This window comes from Hipposideros armiger, unplaced genomic scaffold (assembly GCF_001890085.2).
Source record: "Hipposideros armiger isolate ML-2016 unplaced genomic scaffold, ASM189008v1 scaffold_365, whole genome shotgun sequence".
Taxonomy (NCBI): Eukaryota; Metazoa; Chordata; class Mammalia; order Chiroptera; family Hipposideridae; genus Hipposideros; species Hipposideros armiger.
Window position 1 is genome coordinate 1,736,978 of NW_017731715.1, and position 24,359 is coordinate 1,761,336.

The 24,359-nt window shown below is 35.8% G+C and overlaps 1 protein-coding gene across 1 annotated transcript in view; it reads right to left on the reverse strand.

Annotated features, from left to right (window-relative positions):
- Positions 1-19,070, reverse strand: part of LOC109393134 (neurabin-1-like) — a 134,143-nt gene extending 115,073 nt beyond the window's left edge. The window contains exons 1-3 of the mRNA XM_019662074.1: positions 18,906-19,070; positions 13,559-13,691; positions 7,295-7,415 (exon numbers count right to left, since the gene is read on the reverse strand). Coding sequence (XP_019517619.1) covers positions 7,295-7,415; positions 13,559-13,691; positions 18,906-19,070 — 419 coding nt within the window. The remainder of the gene's footprint in view (positions 1-7,294; positions 7,416-13,558; positions 13,692-18,905) is intronic.
- Positions 19,071-24,359: the final 5,289 nt, after the last annotated feature.

The window sequence follows — 24,359 nt, forward strand, 5'->3', positions numbered from 1 at the left end:
GTAGTATTTGTAAGCCATTTACATAATTGTTATACTAGTATGTTGTTTCGAGCTTGACCAGGTTATATAAATATCATTGTGAAATCTCTGATTATTTCGTTGAAATTACTTTCTAGGAGTGGAATTACTATGTGAAGGTGCACTACATTTTTTTTTAAGATTTTATTGGGGAATTGGGGAAGGGGAACAGCCAAGTTGTTGTCCTTCAATCTTAGTTGTGGAGGATGCAGCTAGCTCAGCTCCAAGTCCAGTAGCCATCTGGCTGCCTGTTGGCAGCTCAGGGCAGCTCAGCTCAAGGTGCTGTGTTCAATCTTAGTTGCGGGTGGGCATAGCCATCCCATGCGGGAGTCAAACTGGCAACCTTGTTGTTAGAAGCACGTGCTCTCACCAGCTGAGCCATCCTGCCACCTGTTGGCAGCTCAGCATCAGCTCAGCTCAGGTGCAGCTCACTGGCCCATGTGGGAATCGAACCAGCAACGCTGTTGCTCAGAGTTCGCACTCCTAACCAACTGAGCCACTCGGCCGGCTGGTGCATTACATTTTAAATGCTAAATCGCCCTTCAGAAAGGTTGTTCAACTTGTACTCCCCCTAGCACTGTCGAAGAGCAGTCTACTGCACCTGTATTAAAACTGAAAACTGTGTTAAAAAATATTTTAAGAATTTGACAAGTGAGACGTTACTTTTAAATTTTAATTTCTTATTTTTGAGCATCTTAAGATGTTTACTCAACATCTGTATTTCTTTCTTTTTTTTTTGTAAATTATTTTCAGTTTCTTTTTCCATTACTTTTTTTTTTTTACATATGTGTTATCACCTGTTCTTTTATTGCCAATCTCCACAAATAACTGGTCTATAACAACTATCTTCACTTCTTAGCTACACAGAACTTTCTCCTTACTCCCCCAGTCTGATAACAAAAATGATAAAATACAATAAACAGAATTAAACTGCAGCTCTAAACTTAAACACAGTAAAATTCTGTATTTAGTTTCAACACCTAATTTTCTTCAAATTGATTGCACCATTTTTTATCTTTTAGACTGTATTTTTACTGTGCCTTTTTTATGTTTAGATATATTTAGATACACAAATATCATTCTGTTACAATTGCCTACAGTATGTATTTCACTACAATAACATGTTGTACAAGCTTCTAGCCCAGGAGCAATAGGCTCTACCATACAGCCAAGGTGTGTAGCAGGCTAGACCATCTAGGTTTGTGTAAATGCACTCTATGATGATTACACAATGAAAGCATCGCCTAATGGTGCAGTTCTCAGAACGTAGCCCCATAGTTAAGTGGCACATGACTATATATACAATTCTAAGTATGCTAAAATGTTACAAAGTTACTGTAATTTTGCATCCTGTTAATAAGTGAGTTCACCTTTGCACTTTAAGAAGGTGTAAAAATAGCGTGTGTGGCTGCAGAAAATGATACTTGCTAGTCTGCTAAATTTCTTGTGTATGATAAGCAATTATTATCAAGTTCCTATCTGCCAGTAAAGGTTGTTAACTAGAAGTTAGTTAAGTTGACCGCAAGTTGAATTTCATATGGATAATTGAGAATATGCTAGAAGCAATAGTGACAGAAAAAATATATAATTGTGCAGATGAGGTAATGGTATGAATTTTTTGTTTGTCCAGAAAATGGACAGTAGTTTAGCCTTAAGTAAAGTGTCAGCCTGTTCAGCCCGTTCTAGAATATGAAAGAACATAATGAAGACCAAAACTCGAGTGTGTATATTAAGTTGAGGAAGGTCTGAAGAAGTGATTTTTATTTGCTTGAGTCTCTTACCCTGAGAGAGGGTAACTTTTATCAATAGACGCAAACTCACAGAATCATAACACTGATAATCTCTCTCAAATCTTGCCTCACAATTCAAAGCACAGAAAAGACAAGAGATGAGTCCTGGTAGTAAAAATTAAACGGACAGCTCTCTGCATCAGACTATCCCATAGTATGAAGAATACAGGTAATCTGGACTTTCCAAAGATTTTCCAGAATAGCAGAGAAAACAGCCCTTTTCCCCCTGGAAACCCTGCCTACTGGAATGGAATTTGTGGACATGTACCTGGCTAATCTGTGACAGGCATTTAGTCCTGCTCATCTCCTCAAGCTTCCACGTGCCAGTAAACACAAGTGTGCATCGCTACTGCTCTGCAGCCTCACAGTCTGACATCTCTGATGTTACTCAATTCTGAATCTAAAAACCAGTATCAATAGGGGTAAGGCTAATAAAAATATATAAGTTGCACTATTCTAGGGTTTGTTTAATGTTATTGCGTAGTTATTTATTGACATGATGTATCTGGCAAGGGGAAACAAAAAACAAAAATTCTACCTCAAAAGACATGTGAACAAAGCAACCAAGGATGAGTGAAAGGGAGACAGCTGAAGCAACATTAATGAACTCTGGTCAACGGAGTCTTCCTCAAAATGCTAAATAGCAAAATTCTAAACGTAAATGAAAACACATCCATATCAAAGCAGTAAAGGGTGAACAAGCAAAATATTTGGTTAGAAGAGTGACGCAAGAGTGTGTGCAGAGGAAACCATCAAATAAGAAATTAGGTTAGAGGGACACAATTAAAACAGCAGTTTCCATCCATTCAAGGCCGTCTCAGGCTCGAGGGCACCTCAGGGGCACAGATGGCTCCTGCAGGAGGGTCTGCTGCCGGGGGAAGCATACAAATAGGACTCTTCATTTGTGTTTTGTCGCTGCTACCCAAAAGATGGTCAAACACAATGAAAATCTTTTGAAAACCAACACTTGAATGAGAATAAACTACATAGTGCCTTAATTCCATATTTGATATCTTTTCCAAAAAACCTGAAAAGGATTGTGTTCTAAAATGATGATATTTAAAAAGCTTGAGAAACAACCATAGGAGGCAGAAACAAAGCAGATCCCGAACGCATTTTCAATTTGCTGCTTTGGCACAGCATCATTACTATCTTATGTCAATTATCATCCATGTGATTTATTCTATCAGTATTTTCACTTTGTTATTATAAAATTAATTTTGCTTTATAGATTCATTAAAGAGGACAAAGAAACAATTAGTGTGTTAAAAGTGTCCTATGTACAATCATAAAATTTCTGGCAATAAGAACTAATGGTTAATCAATTTAATATTATTTTTCTAAATATGCAGAACTACAACAGAAGGTAGAAATAGGTATCATGTCACTCAGCTAAATTACAGGTTACCCTGTAACAGGCAAGTTTGCATGAGAGAGAGAGAGAGAGAGAGAGAGAGAGAGAGAGAGAGAGAGAGAGAGATTAGATGAAGAAAAATGTTAGGCCCAAGTAAATGTTTTGAAAGTGATTAAAGCACAAGTAGTGACTCATTCAACAAATATTTACTGAGCACCTTCTACCTTTCAGGCATCAGGTGAAAAGGTATAGACAGACATGAATAACTTGACACACAAAAATTTAGTAAGTAGGACATAATATCAAAGAATAAGAAAGAATCAAAACTTTTTAACCACAATAGCTGACTCAGGAGAGGAATATCCCTGGCAAATTTTTGAAAGTACTCAAAATGTGGTGAGAGTTTATGAGACGTACGGAAGGGGTAAAAGCAATCACAACAAAAGAGGCTTCTTGTGTTGAGGTGAGACGGGGAAACGAGGAAAAGAATTTTCTACATCTGTCTGTTGTTTAATACCCCTTGAAGGAAGTGTGACCAAATCTGAGATTAAATTGGAATAGTTTTCTTAAATAAGGGAGAGCTATTAAGAAAGTAAAGCAAGCTAGAAAGGTATAATACAGACTCATATTTTTAAAGTAAAAAAGAACTATAAAGAACATCTAATCCAGAACTTTAATTTTATCCACAATTGAGGTCAGAAGGGTAACTTTCCCAAGGTCACATGATAACTTTATTATTCTTAGTTGTACTTTAAAATACATATACAAGTATTACATATTCTCTATGGAAAAACTAAATATTCCATATTAGCTGAAATCCAAAAAAAAAAAAAAAAACCACACAGTAGAGTCATTTAACACATTGGTGTATATTAATTCTAGATTTTTTGAGAGAGAGAGAGAGAGAGAGAGAGAGAGAGAGAGAGAGAGAGAGAAAGAGAAAGAGAGAGAGAGGTAGGCTGTGGGGGGATGAATAAATAGAAAACATCCACACAAGAGAGGCATCACACTAATAATCATACTGTGTGAATCCTTAATATTTTTTCTATATCAATAAGCATATATAACATAACTTTAAAAATTATTATTGACTGGAGGCAGCAACCAACTGTTTCTTTTGTAATTTTTTTATACTGATACCTTTTAAATAGGAAACATTCAAATCCTGTGCAAATGAGCACACCAGTAACAGTGATAATAATAATATAATAATTTAAAAGATGCGAACACTACCATAGGTCTAATAATGCGATGACTTATTTTCATATATAGATATAGCCTCAATTTTCATATACATATAAAATGAAATATATGAATTAAAAGATCTCTAAAATCCCTCTGACCATCAAAATTTTATTATTCTGTACATATACAAGATATCTTTATATAGTTTTTCATAAGACTCCCCATACTATTTTCTTAGTAACTTTCAGGATTGTTACTACTTTATTCAAGAACAGTTTCACAAACTGTACTGTGAAAGGTGTTTTATTTACATTAGCATATTTAATACTTACAACAACATAGATAACATGAAAATTAAGCAATTTGTTCACTATCCCACAGCTGTAAGCAGAGGGGATGGAATGAAGACTACTGGTCACATGATCCCAAGGGTTCTGCTCATTTTCATTACATCAAGTTGCCTTTATTAATATATTCACTGAGGCATTTATTAAGCATCTATTATAATAATAACAGGGTTACTATACTAGGAGAACATTCATTTGAAAGGACTGAGGAAATGCACGCTGGGACTGATAAAGCAAAGTTCTCATATTGGTGTAAATACTAAAACTACTCAAGAGAACAAATCAATAAATAGGTTAATAGAAAACAGACCGAATGTTTAAAACGAGTAATGGAAAAAAAATAGGTCTGAGTATAGAACAACAGGAACTGGCTAAGGGCCAAATGCAAAATTTTCTACCTTTTTATTTTTTAATTAATTTGTATTTTGGTTTGGTTTGATGGCCCATTTATTTAAGACGAGTGGTTCATAATAATTTAGTATTGTTTGAATACTGCTAATAAGAATTATTTGCTACCACTTTCAAATGATTTAAATTTTTCATGGAACAAAGAGAAATGATGCAGATTTTACAATCAGATTTTCGCTTACTTGGAAGAAAGATTCTAAATGAATAATGGAAATGTTTACTATGGCCATTATGTAATTCATCTGAAAGGACAAAGAGGTTATTTCCTTAACTACTCTGAAATGCAAGAAGACCGTTCATAAATTACTTTTAAACACAAAATATTAATATCCCACTTTCTTCATGTTAAGTGTGATACATATTCAGTCAGCTGGACATTCACTCAAAAGATTCATTTCCGACCTTCTCTATTCAAGTGCTACAGAAATACAAATAAGACTACTGACTTAAATGTGGTCCCTAACCTTATAGGCAGAGATGATACTGAAGGTGTAGCATTCTATTTTAATAAATTAATTCAGTTTCCCCTGGGAAACATCTGTGTATATCAATCTTTTTAGGATTACAAAAGAAAAAACGCTACTGAGGGTTTCAGCAGAGATGCATAAATGATTTTCAACATGCTTTATTATACCTTGAGAAGATGGTTAAGTATATATACTTAAACCTTGAAAAAAAAATCAAAGCCAGTTATTCAATGTTCCTAGAAAAATAAAATGACATTTCTTTGCATTCGGCACTCATATTTTTGGATCTACTTTTATTTATATTGCCAACTTTCTGCTTTTGCCCCAACTTGATGCATCAGGAGCCCAGTGTGACGATTAATCAAAATCTTTAAAGATACTTGTAGCTTGAGATGATGAAAGCTAAGACAAAACAAAGATCATCTGAAGCTCTGGTGTACAACCAAATCGCCCACGGTGGATGTTTAAAGCAAAGGATGCCAGGCCCCTCTCCTAGAGTTTTAATTTCACAGGTGTAAGTGGCACGCAAGAATCTGTGCTTTTAGACAGAACACATTTTGAGAGACCTTAACCTTCTGAATTACCGTCATCACAGAATTAGAGTTCCTATTTTCCCTTCCACCTCTGTCATTTTCAAAAGTGCCAGAACTATTATCATTTGTTTTGACGTGTTTTTTTAAAAATTTCTATAAGAGTTTATTTGAGCCAAACTGATGACATATGCCAAGGAGCAAGATCTCAGATGCTCCAGAAAATAAGTTTTGCAGCTTCTTTTACGCATTTGAAATGAAAGAGGGAACAGTAAGCAAGATCACATGGAGGTGGGGGAACGCAAGGCGGGGACTGGATGACAGCAAAATAACAAGATTACATGTTCTTTGGAGTGTTAATCCTCTTTTTGAGGGGTATTACCTCTGATATTTTAAAGGTGTGTTAACCTAGATGCCAAGAACAATGGACAGGACTTGCTTAAGGCAAAAATGAGCCATTTGCTTATACACCTGGGGTGGGACTACCCACCATCACCTGACCAGTTAGGAGTTTATGGTCAGATCACCCTGTGAGGTTACTTTCAAGAGAACCCCTTTTTTTCCGTCCACAATTCCCTCTTTTGGTTATAAATCAATCAGAAGGGTGCACTGATGACCAACCTTATCATCCCATAGTGTGGACTCACAATGCTCAGAAGGCCCATTCCTAGGAGGTCTCAGTATGGACTCCTCCTGTTGACCCTTGGGGATGGGCCAATACCACAACCATGGGATCAGAGTTGAGGCTGAATTTTTCTCAAAAAGGGCAGAGTAGGTAATTGGAAGGCAGTCAGGTTTTATGGCCTTCAGTGTGAAAACAACACTCTGGATCATTTCTATTCTGTGAACTCTCATGATCCGAGTTTTGCCTTCTGTCTCATTTTCCCGTTTTGATATTTCTGAAGTGAAACTACATGCTGATCTTCACAGGACATATTCTCCCCAGTTCCCGCTAGACAGATAGATGAATTGATTGGTACAAAGGTAGACACAGAAAACTGATCCATCCAGCCATTTATCATCAGGTATTCTTCCAAGAAATCGAACAGCAACTTAAGTATTTTAACAGTTTCCACATATGAGACACACTCTGACATTCTGTCCTAAAAAAATCAAAAGAAGAAAGCTACCATTGGAAAGCAATTCCCAGGAAAGCTTCCTAGGTTCTAGTTATTAATAACAGCAGTTAGCTTACCTGCCATCCCGCTGAGCAGCACCACCTTCTGTTACTGTCTTAACAAAGATTCCCAGCTTTTCGAGTCCAGCGTCTGCTCCAACACCCATTCCAATGATACTTATACCAAGTCCATCCTCATCTATGAAAGAGGGGAAAAAAATACAACAACCTAAGTGTTAACACTAGTCTGCAACTAGCTGGTGAGACCTAGTTGCTGCTTTTGATTCTGTCCTTTACGGACTATATGATATGCTGGTCTTGGCAGAATTTTTGTTCTATGCTGTGGAGCAAGGGTGTCAAATAAGACCCTCCATGAGTTTAGTCTCACGTTACTACTGCAGTTGGATATTCATTGTGATCCCAAGAAAAGGCAATAGTTTGATTATTAATTAATCAATCTGCCTTAAAACACAGCCTATCTAAACAATATATTTTAAGCACAAAAGCATATAGACTCAAACACATTGATTTTTATTCATGTTTATTTATTTATTTATTTATTTATTTGGGGGGTGATAAAATCCTTGAGTCATACTTTCTTTCCTTGAGAAAAAAAGAAAGTATGTTGTATTGTCTTTTAGTCACTCATTCCCATTAGTTATCCAATTTTTTTTTTTTTTGGTCCAGCTTTCACAAAGAATTCTTTGAGTTTCAGCAGTTTTATAACAATGTATCTCTAAGTTGACCATTCTGGCTCAACTTTTCCTAGCTGTGTCATACATATTATTTTAAGTAAATGTGACCATAATATATCTGGAATTTCCCCTTTATTTATGTGGTCTTCTTTTCTATTTTACTGTCTCCACATCCCTATTCATTTTAATAAGATGGTATGTGTCTTTCAGTATTTCTGTCCTACTAGACAAGGATATAGTCTTACCAACAACTACAGTATGTATATATGTCTTGTTTTTCCTTCCTATTTGCTTTACACAAAGCAGATCATATTATACTTACTTCTCTCTTCAGCTTACTTTTTTAATTCGATAATACCTTGTGGATATCAACTTGCACAGCCTTAAATCACTTCTAATGATTGCATAATATTTCATGGTGAGATGGTCTCATAATATACCCAACCATTTCTCTACTGAGAGGCATTCACTTTTGTTTCCATTTTATGGGTCCTGTGAACAATGCTCACAAACACCTTGTTTTTAATTCACTTACAAATTGTGTGTTTATCCATACTTCCATTTGGCCTGTACATATTTTAACACCAATGAAATAAAAGATACTCTATTTTGCATTTCACATTTTTTGGTTAACATTCAAAGTTATTTTCTGATAGCCTCAAAGTCTTTGCAATTATGGTGTATTTTCTGCATAAAAAAGTAGACGCTAGCTAATTAATAGTGGTGGATTACTAAAATAAACCTGGTTCACGTACTAAGCAGAATAGTCAATGCTTTTAAAAGATTTTTTAGCAATAGCCTTTAATATACTAAATATTCTTAATTAGTAACTTTTTGAATAGGATTCATCTCATTGATTATTACTTGTCACTAACTTCTGCTTTAAGTATTTCTAAGTACAAGTCATAATCCTAAATAAAGATGTTTAAAAATATGTTATTTAGCAAAAGTGTGATTGTTTGCTCAGTTGTGTGCTAAAGAAGACCTTATACAATGTTTTCCCAGGGGAAATTGCCCGATGTGATTGATCCCCAGCTGAAGGCACCTCCACATTGGTTCCGGCCATAGGTATCTCTCCAGTGTGAGAACTTTAATGGTGACTAATGTATGAGTGATAGCTGGAGACTTTCCTTCATTTCTCACGTTTAGAATGTTGGCACACAGGTGACTTCCCATATTTATTTCATTCTAATTGCTCATCAAGAGGCTTTTTCCTGCTAAAGTTTTTCCTACATTCATTACAGTTTTAGAGTTTGTGCACAGAATGAGTTTTCCTCATGAAGTTTGGATCTGTGCTGAAGGCTCTTTCTCACTGGTTACATGTATAAAGTTTCTTCTCTCCTACATGAACTCTCTGATGTGTATAAAGGTTAGCTGTACAGCTGAATTCTTGCCCGCATTCATCATGCTCATAGGGTTTCTCTAGAGTGTGACTTTGTTATGTGATGAAGGGATGAATGACAACCCAAAGCTTTCCCACCAGGTTTATTTACATCCAAATAAGTTCCCCTCCCGCCTCAGTGTGTTTACTACTGTGTTAAGAGATGATCACTGTAGATTCTTGCACATTGAATAATGCCAAAGGGTTTCTCTCCTGTATGAAGTCTCTGGTGTATATTAAGTATTAGCTGAATAATCTTCACATTCATTGTATTTACAGGAGTTTTTCTTCATCATGAATTATCACCTGTCAAGCCAATGTTTGCCTGTAGGTGAAACTTTCCCACACTCAGTACATTTAAAGGGCTCCTCTCAAATGTTGATTCTCTGTACTGTCATGCTATTTAATGGTTTCCTCCTGCAAATATCCTGCATGAAAGTTGCATCTTAGTTTTTGAATACATTTTCCCTGCCTGGACTTAAGCTTTAGCAAAATTATCTTTTTTTCCTTCCATAGGTCTTCTTGTTGCATGAACTGGGAAATGACTTAGATCTGCAAATCTGAAAACCCCATTGTGTGAAAGGCATGTTAGTTTGAGCCATCCTCAATTCCAGTGCAGAACACCTGAGAGACATGGTGATAGGCGAAAGGTCATTCAAGGAAGAGTACCATCAACCCACACAGACCAGAGGACTCATCCAGCTCCACACAGCTTTCTCTGAGATGTGTCTGTCTAGCATGAGTGAAGTCCAGAGCCACATACCTGAAGGCCACTGATTCTTGTGGCTGCACTGTCAAGAGCCCAGCAACCACCCTGCCTTCCTCTGTATATACCCTCTTGGGACAAACGGAGCACTAAATAGGCAAAACAGACCGGTAAAGACAAAAAAGACTGTGAGGCTCTGTTATTATAGAGGATGCTATCACCATGCTCTGGAGCTCAGAGCTTATTTTCTCTCTCAGGAAAGAGGCTCGCGTTGGTTTAGCACGCCCCTCATTGCTAGTGACGTATGAGCTTGCACTCCTATGCGCGTGGGTCTTCACAGTTCCTCTTCACTAAACTGCCACTCTTTCCACTGAGTTTTACTTGTCTCTTTTTTCCTAATAATTTGCAAAGATTGTTAGCATAATATGGATATTAACTCTGTCATCTATAATAAACACTTCCCTCCCTCAAATTTATCACTTATCTATTAGCTTTATTTGACAACATTGCCTTTAAGAGCTTAAAATTTTGAATGATTTAATAGGTTCATCTTTTCCTTTATAACTACTGCTTTTCCATTTTGGTTAAGCCTCTTCTTCCACAAACCTGGATGCAATATGTATGTAGCCTTATAATATTGTCAAATATCTTTATGACTTTATTTTTAATATTTAATTATTTAATCCACGGGGGGTTATTTTTATATATTATGTAATAAAAATAAAGGTGTCCTACTTTATATTCTTCCAGATAGATGCTCAGTTATGTCAGAACAATTTGTAAAACACCATGTTACTTCTAAATTAGAATATCGTATGTGTCATATATTAAATTCTCATGCACACGAACATCTTTGTCTGGATTTCCTTTTTCATTCCACTGATCAACAGCTATGTGAATACAATATGTGAAAACAAAATGTTCTGATTATAGAGGCTTTACATTATATTCAGATAGTTGGGAAGTTAAATAATTTCACATTCATTTTCATACTTCCATTAGGCTTAGGTCTGTATTTTTCTGAATAAAATTTAGAATTATATAGAATCCCCTCTCCCAACCCAACTCTGATGGCAGTTCTATGTGAAGTACATTAAATTTACAGGTATCAGAGATACAGCATAGGAGAGCTTTTTCTATACTGAGTCTTCTCATCCAAGAACACATTATAGCTTTCTATGTGCTTAGATCTTACATCTTTCAAAAAGATATATTTTCTGCAGATAAATTCTATGTTTCTCCTGGTGACTAATTTAATAGTATTTTGTTGTGGTAGTGCTATTATAAATGAAATACTGCTTCCATTTTCATTTCTAGGTTTTTAGTTTAAATAGACAGAAAAACAAACCTATTAGTTTTCCTATATTTATCTGGGGCTTGACCTCCTCTTTTATAAATAATCTTATTAATTCTAGTATTTTTAAATTAGAATCAATTTGGTATATCTATATACATATTAACATATACTTGATTTTTCATATATTATATATACTATATTACATATAGTATATATAAGCAAAGGTTATTTTTCAGGTTTTATTTTCTATTGTTTATACTGATTATTATATTTAAATAACATTCAAAATGTGACTTCTGGTTTTAATTGAAATATTTTTAGTATTTACTCAAAAGTAAAATGTTCTGTTAGCATTATAATCTATAATTTATATCATATTTAGGTTTCTATACACTAACAATCTATTCAGAAAGAGAAATTAAAACAACAGTCACATTTACAATTATATCAAAAAGACAAATACCTATGAATAAACTTAACCAAAGAGGTGAAAGGTCTGTACATGGAAAGCTATAAGACATTGGAAGAAATTGAAGAGGACATAAATTAATGAAAAGATAACCCATGCTCACGAGTTCAAAGAATATGTTAAAATGTCCATACTAGCCAAAGCAATCTATAGATTCACTACAATCCCTATCAAAATTCCAATGGCATTTTTCACAGAAATAGGACAAACAATCCTAAAATTTGTATGGAAACACAAAATGCCTCCCGCTTTGTTCATCTTTGTCAAGACCCCTCATTTTGCTGTTTTCAACAAGTCGCTCGTCATTTCTTTCCCTCCTTGCTAATTGGAAATTATGTGCTAATGTGTTTTTTAAATCCTTACATAACAGCAAATTTCTTTCTTCCACTAAGATAGGTAAGTGCTCTCTGGAATGGATGTAGAATTCTTGGATGACCATCTTCTTCTTCTCAGCGATGTGTGATATCTGCATGTCTCCCCACTTCCAGTGTCACACATGAGAAACCTGATGACAGTCTAAAATTTTTGCCTTTGCAAGTACCTTTGTTTCTTTGTTTGCTTTGATTTTTGGCCTGGTGTTTTGTAAGATATTCACTTTATATTTGAACATTTTTTTCCTAGTCTATGCTTGTGTAGACTTTTTTTTAAAAGTCCTTGCAAACAATTGTCTAAGCCTTTTCAAATGTGAGGTTCAGGTATTTATTGAGCTCAGGGAAATTTCTTCTTTAACTTATCTAATATCTCTCATCCTTTATTGTCATGCCCCATTCTGTTACCTACAATTTATATGTTGAGTCATTTTCATGATTTTTTTTGGATTTTTGCTCGGTCATTTGAGAATTAGTTTGGGAACATTTCTTAGTCTTGAACTTCTAGGTCACCAATTTGATCTCAACAATAACAGTCCTTTCCTCTTCAATTCCTCTACTAAAATTTTTATTTTTAAAATCAACGTTATTTTTTGGGTCTTTTGTTGTTGCTGTTGCTGTTGTTATTGTTAATTTGATTAAGGATGTCTTTTAAAAGCCATACTCGAATATCCTTATTTGGTTTTGTTTCTTTTATTGGTACTCAAGTTGTCATCTGTTTGTTCTCACTTTTTCCACAACTCTCAGATGTGGTAGTCTCCTGTTCATTAGGTCAACAGCCCGGTTCCTGGGTGCCCATCTTACATGATGATAAACATGGCAGTCTCTGGTCCTGTGGGTCCCCAGTTACTACAGCAGGCAGGCTGTGATTCCAGGGAGAGAATTCATGAGGAAGCCTCGCTCTCCCATTCTCCCTGCTCTCCTTTAGTCCTTTCCCCTCAGAGATGAAGAGGATTCCACTGCCTTCATTTTAAAGTCCGTACTTTTCTAAAGGCCCAGCCCTCCCCATATCTGCTACATTCAGAGTCGAACCATGACCACTCTCCCTCCACCAAAAAAACAAAAACAACCACCTGCCCCACATGCTCACTTACCGCAGCTCTCTCTAGGCTCTCATCTGCACCAGCCCTTGCAGGAGTGCCAACCAAGCATCAGGCCTCACTCACACCTCCTTGCTCCTAGCCGCCATGCCAGTCAACTAAAGTGATGGGTTTCAGCTGGGAGAGGAGGGAAGCTTCCAACCCACCATCTATACAAGTACGCTTATCAATTATTTTTGCAATTTAATAAGTAAAACCTTTCATGAGAATTAAAACTTGATCCAATCCTATGGAAAAAAATGGCTATAGAGAGGAATAATAAAGTCATTTCTGTATTACTAACATAGCAATATAATAATATGATAAACATTGTAGAGTTCGCATACCTTTCTCTAGTTCCACTGGGAAAAGTTCCAGCTTTTCTACACGCTTTTCAAGTTCATACTCGGCAGAAGCAGCCACAGGATCAACTTCGTCATTTCTTCTGTCATAGTCTTCATTGGAGTACGTGCTGAAAACCTGTAGGGAGAGGTCAACAAAAAAGATGATAGTCCAGAAAAGATGGCTTTCTTAATTAAAAAAAAAAAATCTGCCAAGTATCAAAAACTAACTACATAAGTTAAAATTTTAGTATGATGAATTTTATCTAAACAACTTTTGTTTTTAGAATCAATTGAGATGTTAAGAATAGGAACACTGAATGAAAATAAACATAATTTATTCATTTAAAAAAAAGGTATGAGTCAGTTTACCACTTTTAATAATTTGGGAGTGAACCGTAGCCACGGCATACATTTGGATAGCAATACTCACCACTTTCTATAGAATCAGAGCACCCACATGAATCGCAATGCTCTGCTGGTTCCTGATGAAACTAAGCTGAAGCATCTTGAAGCTGCCTCAGCAAATACCCACACTGACCCATAAAGCCTCAACGGTGCAGTGTGTCAATACTATAATTATATTTCAATCATAGAATCACTGAAACTGACTTCTAGTCTGTGCTGTATTGGGCTGTGTTAAGCTTTCATTTGTTGTCATCCCCATTTCACTTGCATGTAGATTTCAATTAAATTCTCATTGAAACTTTCTATGAAAAAATGACTATGAAAATATAGCTAAAAGCAGCAGAAATAAAGATATTGCCAGCTCTTTTTTTTCTACCTAAATCGTTCAAAATGCTGAATGTGGTCTTCAACGATAGCCATTAGAAATTTGATGGGCCTTATTTCTGCTGAAATATTTGTTTTATTTGAAAAGTAACTGGAAAGAGGCACGCACCCCTCACTTAATATACTAAAGAACATTTAAAAGAACTAAATATTTCATCAAATCCAATTCATATGTATAATAAAAACTGACATTTTCAATTAAATTCAACAATTATTAAGTATCTAAACTGTGCTGGAAAAAACTCTGCAATGTCCCCCAAAATCTTAAAATCTAGGAATGAGTCATTTAAAAAATATATACATAAAAACCTATAATAAAAATAGAAAGCAGAACAGAAGGCCAGAGATGAAAGAAATCAAGTCTATTGCCTATAAAGCTAGCTCTGCTAGTCCAGGTGTGCTTTCCACTCAAATTATTGGAAAACGGGCAACTCTTATATGCTATATATGGTAACCTATAAACCGGGAATACATATTGCATATATAGAAGCAGACATAGTGTGGTTACTAATGGTATATACTTGCCCAAATTATGCCATTAATAGGATTTATACCAGAATGAATTGTTTTTCTTCCTGACTTTCAATGTTTTCACAGCCTCACACCACTCACTTGGTCTCTACCACATTTCTCCATCGTAATAAACATGATTGCATCAAAATGCACATTCCTGAACCTTTTTTATTAATCTTTTCATAAAATATGCTTCCTATGTCCCTTGTATAGAACCCTCTAATATTTTTTTTTTTTTTTTAGCTGAGCCATCCTGCCACCTGTTGGCAGCTCAGCAGCAGCTCAGCTCGGGCCGGGCATCAAACTGCTGTTGCTCAGAGCTCACACTCTTGAGCAAGCTCTTAACCAACTGAGCCACTTGGCTGGCCCTCTAATACTTTTCTTAAATTGTCAGATTTATGACTTTCTCTTAGACAGCCCTTTTTTTTTTTTTTTTTTAGCTGAGCCATCCTGCTACCTATTGGCAGCTTAGCGGCTGCTCAGCTCGGGCTGGCCTCGAACCGCTGTTGCTCAGAGCTCAAACTCTTGAGCGAGCTCTTAACCAACTGAGCCATTCGGCCGGCCCTTAGACAGCCCTTTTGATCGTTCACTTCCCTTATATATTTTGGTAGTCACTTATTCACATTTATTCATTCAACAAAAATTTAGAGTACCAACTCTATGCCAGACATTGGAGGAGGCAGAGTTTCAAGTAGCTCATACCTCAACTGGAAGACAGAAATCAAAATAAACAATGAAAATATAATGTGATAACCGATGCAACAGAGGAATATACCGAGCAATTTTATTTTGTTTGCCTGAGAAAGGGTAGAATTTCATAGAGGGGAAAATATTAAAGTTGAGTCTTAAAAAACAAACAAGGACTCATATATTTGAATGTAGAAGAGGTGCAATGCATATTTTAAATATAAGACCCTAGACGAAAAAAATATGTATCTATATCTTTTGGAAAACATCAATAGTTGAGTGGACTACAATACAACATGCCTATAGGAGCAAACACTAACAACACACAGAAAAAGTTAGCCGGGTCTGGAACTTACATGCCCTGGAAACTATTGGCAGGTATAACTGAAAATCATTCCATTAATATTTGCCACTCATCTGCTTCTGCTAATAGGTCCAAGTATATGATTACAGAACAAAGACTTAAATAATATTCATTCTGGAACATAGCTCAATTTTGCTTCTACACAGTAAGTAAGTGAATAAACACATATGTGTGTATATGTACCTATGTATAAACAGAGGGTGCCAAAAAATGTATATACACTTTAAGAAAGGAAAACTGTATTAAAATTGTAATACACAATATATACCTATAACAAAAGATGAATACAATCATGTTTGACTTCTGCAATTACAAGAGGTGCTCAAAGTGGTTACCATCAGCATCCAGACATTTCTGATTACGGCGAACTACTATTTAAGCAATGTTGACCAAAGTGTCCACTTGTACACATTTTTTGGCACCCCCAGTGTGTGTGTGTGTGTGTGTGTGTGTGTGTGTGTGTGTGTGTGTAAGCTTGTGTATGTGTGTGTATATATATACATATATGAAAGAACTGTTTCAAACAATTTAATACCTTTCTGACTTTTTTTCAGGATACCAAAACACTCTGCTATTAAATGTTCTTCCCTAATCAGGCTGGTTTATAAAGTTCATTTGAGGTGAGGGTATGTTAAAATCAAACAAAAAACTATATGACTACATTTTGGCATCATATATGATATCTTCAGAAATCAGATGACTGCATCACCATTTCCTTCTATAGAAAACAAATAATGTAAGATGCTTTTCATCTTCAGCTTGCTTATTGACTGGTAAACTACGTGGGCACATAGGAAAAACACATAAAAACTGAAAAAGAAAATCCAGAACTCATTATTTGCAGATTTATTTATTGTTCACTTGGAGAATCCAAGCGATTTAACAGAAAAACTATTAGCACTAAAAGTGTTCAGTAAAGTAACAGAATAAAAGCCAATATACAAATAAAAAGCATAATAGCTTTAGAAGATATAACAGAAAAGATCAGAAACTATAAAATATCCAAGAATTGCTAATTATAAATACACAAGAATGCCTTTCTCTATAAAACTTAACTGAAGAATACAAAAAAGGCCTGAATAAGTGTCATGCCATTCTATGTACCTGGATTGAAATCTGTATATTGTACTCTAAATGTTAGTTTGCCCTGATTTAATTTATGAATTCTGGGCAATCAAATTAAATCCCACTCAGATTTTTCATGGAAACTAACAAGTTCTTTGAAAAAGAAGAATAAGCATGAAAACAGACACTATCAGATATCAAAACACATAATAAAACTTCATTTATTAAGGCAATAGTTTTGGCCCCAGGGTAGATCTATTTTTGTACTCTGTTCCACTCTTCTACCTTTCTACTCAATAAATAGTAGGGAATGAATAAGATAGCCATCTGAAAAAAAATCACTATTTCATACCATTAACAAAAGTAAACTCAAGATTGGTTAAGAACAAAAAGAAGTTATAAAAGTGTTAATAAAAATATGGGACAAGGCCAACCGAGTGGCTCAGTTGGTTAAGAGCTTGCTTAAGAGTGTGAGCTCTGAGCAACAGGGTCACCAGTTCGATTCCCACATGGGCCCAACCTGAGCTGCCACTGAGCTTCCAACAGGTGGCAAAACGGCTCAGCTAAAAAATAAAAAATAAATAAATAAAAATGCGGGACAATGTTTAATAGGTTATACAGACCCTCCTACAAATCCACAGATCTTTGAAATACTATAGGAAATGAATATACTATCATAATAGTTGATTAAAAATGAGTGCTATATACAATATGTGTGTGCAGAGTCACCACTTTGAGTCCCATCAGCTGCACGGTGCATTGCCTGTGGTGGCACAAGAGTGACTGTTTGTATACAGCAAGTCAAATTCGTGGTGAATGTCACATCTTAAGTAGGAAGTTAAAATTTAAACCAAGATAAAGCTGGTAACTGTCCCATCTCTCCACAGACAATCTCTATACAAAATACAACGGCCCACTTATATTTCAGATTTTATCAAGCATTAGCTATATCTCACAGAGAAACAGTGAAAGCAATGCTGCTTCCTAAACTATATAATTTACAAAATTGCCCAAGCAATGAGGTGGTGTGGCATAATGCCTCTCTTGCAATACAGCTTCAGCTCAGACAGTCTGTTAGGGGAACAATTTGAATGTTTCTTTCACGTAAAAAAATAAAATATTGTTATTAACTGATGCTTCACAAAAGGTGGTGATTCTATAAATTCTATACAAAGGCAATATCTATTATTGAATCTGCCCCAATGCACTGGTTCCTACAAATCACTGAAGGAAATCTCCTAAAGATACTGAATTTTAAGAACTTAAAAACCTATTTTCATTAACTGGCACTAATACAAAATTAAATAGATTTTTACTCTGGGATTTTTTTGAGTGAAATCACTGTTCTGTGTGTAATATTTCATTTCTAAACAGTCATTCTTAGGAAGTGAATGCGTATTCAGGAGTATAAACATCTAAAAGAGGGAATTACATGAACATCAGGAGAATTAGGAAGTACCTGTAATTTTAAAAAACTGAGTTATAGATGGACATTTTATTATTATAAATCCCTTTGGGGCAAATGAATGCTCAGGGTAAACTAATATTTAAGAGAAATGGCTTCAAGAATATCAACCAAATAGATGTACTGGGTGATGCTAAGGTCTATTTCTTTCTATTTGTTTAAACACATTAACTTATTGAAATGAAAGGAACTTGACAAAAAAACAAAACCCACCTCTCATTCCTATATTGCTGCCAACAAGCATATTAGCCTACACTTGTGGTTGATAAGAAATGGCCATTAACACACACTCAGACCTTAGTAAAAACGCAGGTTCACTCACTGCCCTGTAAGAAAGCTAGAGCAGAATACTAAGCAAGACAGTTAGAGTTAACTTCCATAAAGAGTGGACCCCAAAAGAGCAAGGTCTAGAGTGGGTACATTTTTGATATGAAAATAGGAAATGAAAGTATTAGAGAATTAGGTACCTCCTTTTGGCAGGTTGGGTGTGAACTTGGGGAGAGATGGTGGCAAATACCCTTGCTACCCACACAGCCTAGTAGGAAAAACACACGGAGTTGGCGATTAAAGCGCTGAAGTTCCAGTCCTAATCCTGATGCTTGTCTGAGTGATTTTAAGCCATACCCTGTCATTTTCTGGTATTAATTTCTTCATCTGTAAAATGATGTATTTAAATTAGATATGGTATCATCCAATTTGAAAATAGAAAGGCTGACTACATCGCAGGCCGAAATAATACCAGAATTCTAGTGAAGAAAATGCCTTACCAGTCCATGGAAAAATGTTGTTAAATAAATACAAAACATAAACTTTGGAAGCGGGGCAGGCTGACTTTTTTTTTAACATTATGTACATGGCAGTATTAGTTCTTTACTTACATAATCTTGTTTAAGCCTACCAACATCACTATGAAATGTAAAGAGGCTATAGTTGTAATTTGCCCATTTTATAAAGGTGGGTAGATTAATACAAATTCGCAAAATAACTAAATATAATTAAGGAAAAACACTCAGCAGGCATAGCAATTGTTATGGATAATACTGAAACGAAGAAAAAATGGACTGAGGACCATTTTGTGCTGTAGGGGATTATTTAACCTCAAGATTAAACTTTGGAGGATTTAAACTTAATGTTTAAATGTTAGTTGTTTTAAGAACTTACCAACCCATTTATTTTTCTTTTACATTTGTTTCTCAAATGCAATCAACAAAACAGAGTTAATCTCTACTTTTTGAAGGGGTTAGGAAAAGTCGGAACTGAATGCTTACATTTTGATCTGCATTCAAAAAGCTTACCATGGAGCAGGGCACATAAGCCATGGCAAAAGTAATAAATGTTTGAAGCTAATTATTCTAGCAGAGACTGGATCCCTTCCTCCATGTATTAGAACAATGTATCCACACTCTTTGCCATGTAACTTCACAGCCTTTTACTGTAGGTGGGGTATACTGATTTGGGGATGGGTAAAACAAATGCCTTCCTTTGGTCAATGGAATGTGGATAAAAGTAATGGTGTGCAAGTTGTCGGCAGAAGACTGAAAAAGCATCCTGTGCTTCCACATAAACTCCCGAGCTCCTGTGGTCCATGAATAAGAGCATTCAACAACAGCTGTGTCAGCCTGGGTCAGGAGGCCAGAACCTGAGAAGAATCATGGAGTCTATCTAGCCTGACACAGCAGAGCCCAGCTTAAATCAACGGACCTGCAGCCAACCTGCATGCCAGGGAACATGAGAACATGTGTTTGTTGTAAGCCACTGAGATTTTGATATAATTTTTACTCAGCAAAACATGAGTGATATAGTTCTCAAATTATTTTTAGCAGGAATCGTTTTTCATCTTTTTTAAATTGCAGTCTTGTAGAGCTGAATGAAGAGAATTAATGCATTGCTTCAACAAACGTCTTTGACTACACTTGTACAAATTAAATATGGTGCAGATTTTCTTTTAAAAATCAATAGTAAAAACTTCTGGACAACAAAATACACCATTATAAAGTTATAGGAAAAGTAAAATATTAGGAGGAAATATTGCCAAATATCAATGTGTATCAATATTATATAAAAGGGTCTATCAACTGAAAGAACTGCAAAGGGAAACTAAAAGAACAAATAGGGAAATTAATAGAGAATTTAAAAAAAAATAATGTTCAATAGATGATATAAAGATGCTCAACTTCATTAAAAATTAAGAAAATGTAAATTACAACAAGGAAATACCATGTACTTACCCACAAGAATAGTTTAAAAAAAAGATCCAGGGTCTGTGAGAATGTAGGAAAAAGAATACTCTTGGAAAAGTATGGGATAAAAGTATAATTTCAGAATAGCTACCAAGATTTTAAATGTAAATGTCTTTGACCTAATAATGCTACATCTAAGTATTTATAGAGATACTTGCAAGTACACACAAAGTTGTATATGCAAAGAAGTTCATTACAGCACTATTGTAATAGCTCAAAGTGGGAAATTATCTAGATGTCCATTAGTGGAGAAAATAAATGTCTTACTTAATTATGATATATACAAATGTGTAATTGTACTCAATGATTAAAAAGATCTCTCTCCGCTGACATAAAAGGCTCTGCAATATATACATTGGTAAACAAAAAAAGTGCATTGCAGATCTATCTATCTATCTATCTAATCTATCTATCTATCTATCTATCTATCTATCTATCTATCTATCTATATTTCCAATTGGTATGATCCCAATTTTAATCTAATTTAAAAACCTCCAAATTTCTCTAGCTATGTATTCTTGCCAAATTGTAAAACCACTCTTGCCTGTTTCCTTATTTTCAAAAGAGCTATAATAATATCTACTCCATTAAAGTTGTTTTGAAATGAAATGAGATAATCCATGCAATCATGCTTGGTTCAACGTGGGGGGAGGGAAAGCTTTCCCAGGTAATATAAGTGATAATATTTCCCCAGATACATACACTCACCTCACACTCTTGTTTATAAATGTTTTGAATATTTCATCCATTATGATGCTTAATGCTTTGGAAACAAAAATTAACATAACTAACTTGATATTAAAATGTAGATTGGCCTGCCAGATCCCTACCTGTGTCCAGAGCTACACACTGTCATCACACAATGGCTCATCACCTGTCATGCTTAGTTTTGCAAGGAAGAACCTCAGAGATGAAAGAAAAGTTGACCTAGGTAAATACTTCCCCTTTCATCAATAGGGTCTTGATTCTTCCAATATCCTTACAATAGTTATACCATTTTTATTTATATTGCTGTAACTGCTTTGCAAAAATATGGATAATTAATCAAATAATAATTGAGCACCATCATAATATTACTGCACCACAAAAAAAAACTCTTAAAGGCCAACAGCATCCTGGATAATAATATTCAACCCCGTCAAGATATATATATATATATATATATATATATATATATTTAGTGCAGTCACCTTCACGTTGTTCCTGTGTTATTTGCCTGAGAAAAGCAAACAGACAGGTATTTAAATTTAAGAGTTCCTGTTTCAGAACCAACAAGGGATACTGTTCCTTGATCAAAAAAACAAAAACAAAACAAGACTTTGTCCCTTGCTTTGCAGCAGAGGCGGTCTTTTAGAGGTAAGAGGTTTACAAACACCGTTAGCAATGACATTTCTGACCTAGTAACCCAAGGGTATGAAAAATAAAGTTAAAATTAGCTTAAGATAAGATTTCAATTAGAATCATTCTTTTTCATATTTCTGGTAGTTTGAGCTGCAACACTTTTTCAGAACAGCAACTTTTTTACAAAAATAAGAAAAAAAAGTATTTCCTTTACTTCCTTACAACACACGTTCTTTAATCAATGGAGATCAAAATAAATTCAGGGTTCTCTGTAAACATTAACTGGAAAGCCTCTCCCACAATGCTACCCCCAGACCGCAGTTCCACCTGTCGTCAGGGTTCTGCTTCATCTTCCCGACACATCAAAGATGGAAAACGTTCCAGGTTCTAGCAAACTGTGCTTCAGACAATGGCTTGGCACAGCGTGCTCCTGGAGACTGGCCAAGAATTCACATGCTTCCACCAACAGGTCCCACTAATCACAAGCTTCCTTGGCGGAACTCTAATTCACATTCATATGATTTCAGTGGCTCTGCTAAAGAGACTCCAAATTGAGACTAAGAGAAAGCATGAAGAACATAGTCTATATCTTGAAGTTTGAAAAAGAAATTTGGTGATAAACCATCCTGAGAAAGGAGGATCCTGACAGCCTTAGAACAATGTGTAAGTTCAGCTTTCCTTGTCTTTCCCCAGAACCAAAGTCAGTTCACTGATTTCCAATAGCAAGAATGACAGACAGTTGCTTAATGCCTCGTGTGTGCCAGGGAGTATGGTAGGCTCTTGTTGCAAACTGATGTAAGCCAAAGTGAGTTCACAGCTATCAGGCTTGGGGTTTACCATTGGTAGTCTCCACAGATTCTAAATAGGTGAGGACTTTCTGCTGCATATAAAAACAGTGATGAACAGGAAGATGCAAAAACAGACCCACAGTTCTGTCTGGCAAGCTCGGTCAAGTCCCAGGTGTCTACCCTTCCGGTACTCTGACAAGCTGCATGAAGGCGTACTTAAAGCAGTGGTAACAACATTGTCCAGTGTAATGTGTCTACCCTTCTAATGGGACCACTCAGCAAAATCCTCCATATGAGAAAACAGGACCAAATGAGTACTAGACTTAGGATGTTACTCCAAAAACTGTTAGCCTTGGGGGAGGGGGGTTGTTTCTGTGTGAAGGGTAAAAAGGATAACTATTGCATTGTTTTACACACCTGAAACTAACAATAAAAAACAAAACAAAACAAACAAACAAACAGAAAAACAGCCTGCTGGCTTTCTCTAACTCGAAGTCCATTAACATAAAATATTTCTAAGGCCAATCCACATATTTTCAACATCACTAGTTTTACTAATTATTTGTTAACATCCTTAATGTTAATAAACTTTTTGTACAGATGTAAATTACCTATCTCTAGCATGTAGAGTTCTAATTAGGGTCTTTCAAATACTAATCAACTAATCCTAGAGTGAGGATTCATGTTTGGTGTACCTGGAATGCTAATTGAAGGCTCCTAAAACGAAGCTATAGCCATAAATATTGTGATCCATATGCTGAAGTAATTGGAAGTAAATTACAGACAATATAAAATTTTACAGAAATTATCTTTAGGGCTGGCCGAGTGGTTCAGTTGGTTAAGAGCGCAGGCTCTGAGCAACAGGGTCGCCGGTTCAATCCCCACGTAGGCCAGTGAGCTGCGCCTGAGCTGAGCTGCTGCTGAGCTGCCAACAGGTGGCAGAACGGCTCAGCTGGTGAGAGCACATTCTTCTAACAAAAATGTTGCCGGTTCAACTCCTGCATGGGATGGTGGGCTACGCCCACCCGCAACTAAGGTTGAACAGGACACCTTGAACTGAGCTGCCCTAAGCTGCCAACGGGCGACTGGACGGCAACTGGACTTGGAGCTGAGCTAGCTGCGCCCTCCACAACTAAGACTGAATGACAACAACTTGGCTGTTCCCCTTCCCTTATTCCCCAGTACTGTTCCCCTTCCCCAATTCCCCGATAAAATCTTTAAAAGTATATTAACTCTTGTACCAACAGATCCAGTAAGGTAGAAAAGACAGAGTGCCCACTTTTCATATTTTTACATGAGAAATTTGAAGCTCAGAGAACAATATACATGGAGTATATAATGAAGAGAAAGTCTATAAGGACAAAAGGTATATTTCACTGATTGTAAGCCTAGTGATTTCATGGATTATTCAAAACAGGAAGTGAAAACACAAACATACTCTACAGAATGGGAGGTAGAAAGCAGGCTAGTTCAAAAGGCAACACAAAGAAACTGGTATTTGTCAGGGTTCTCCAGAAAAACAGAACCAAAAGGATATGGTGTATATATGTGT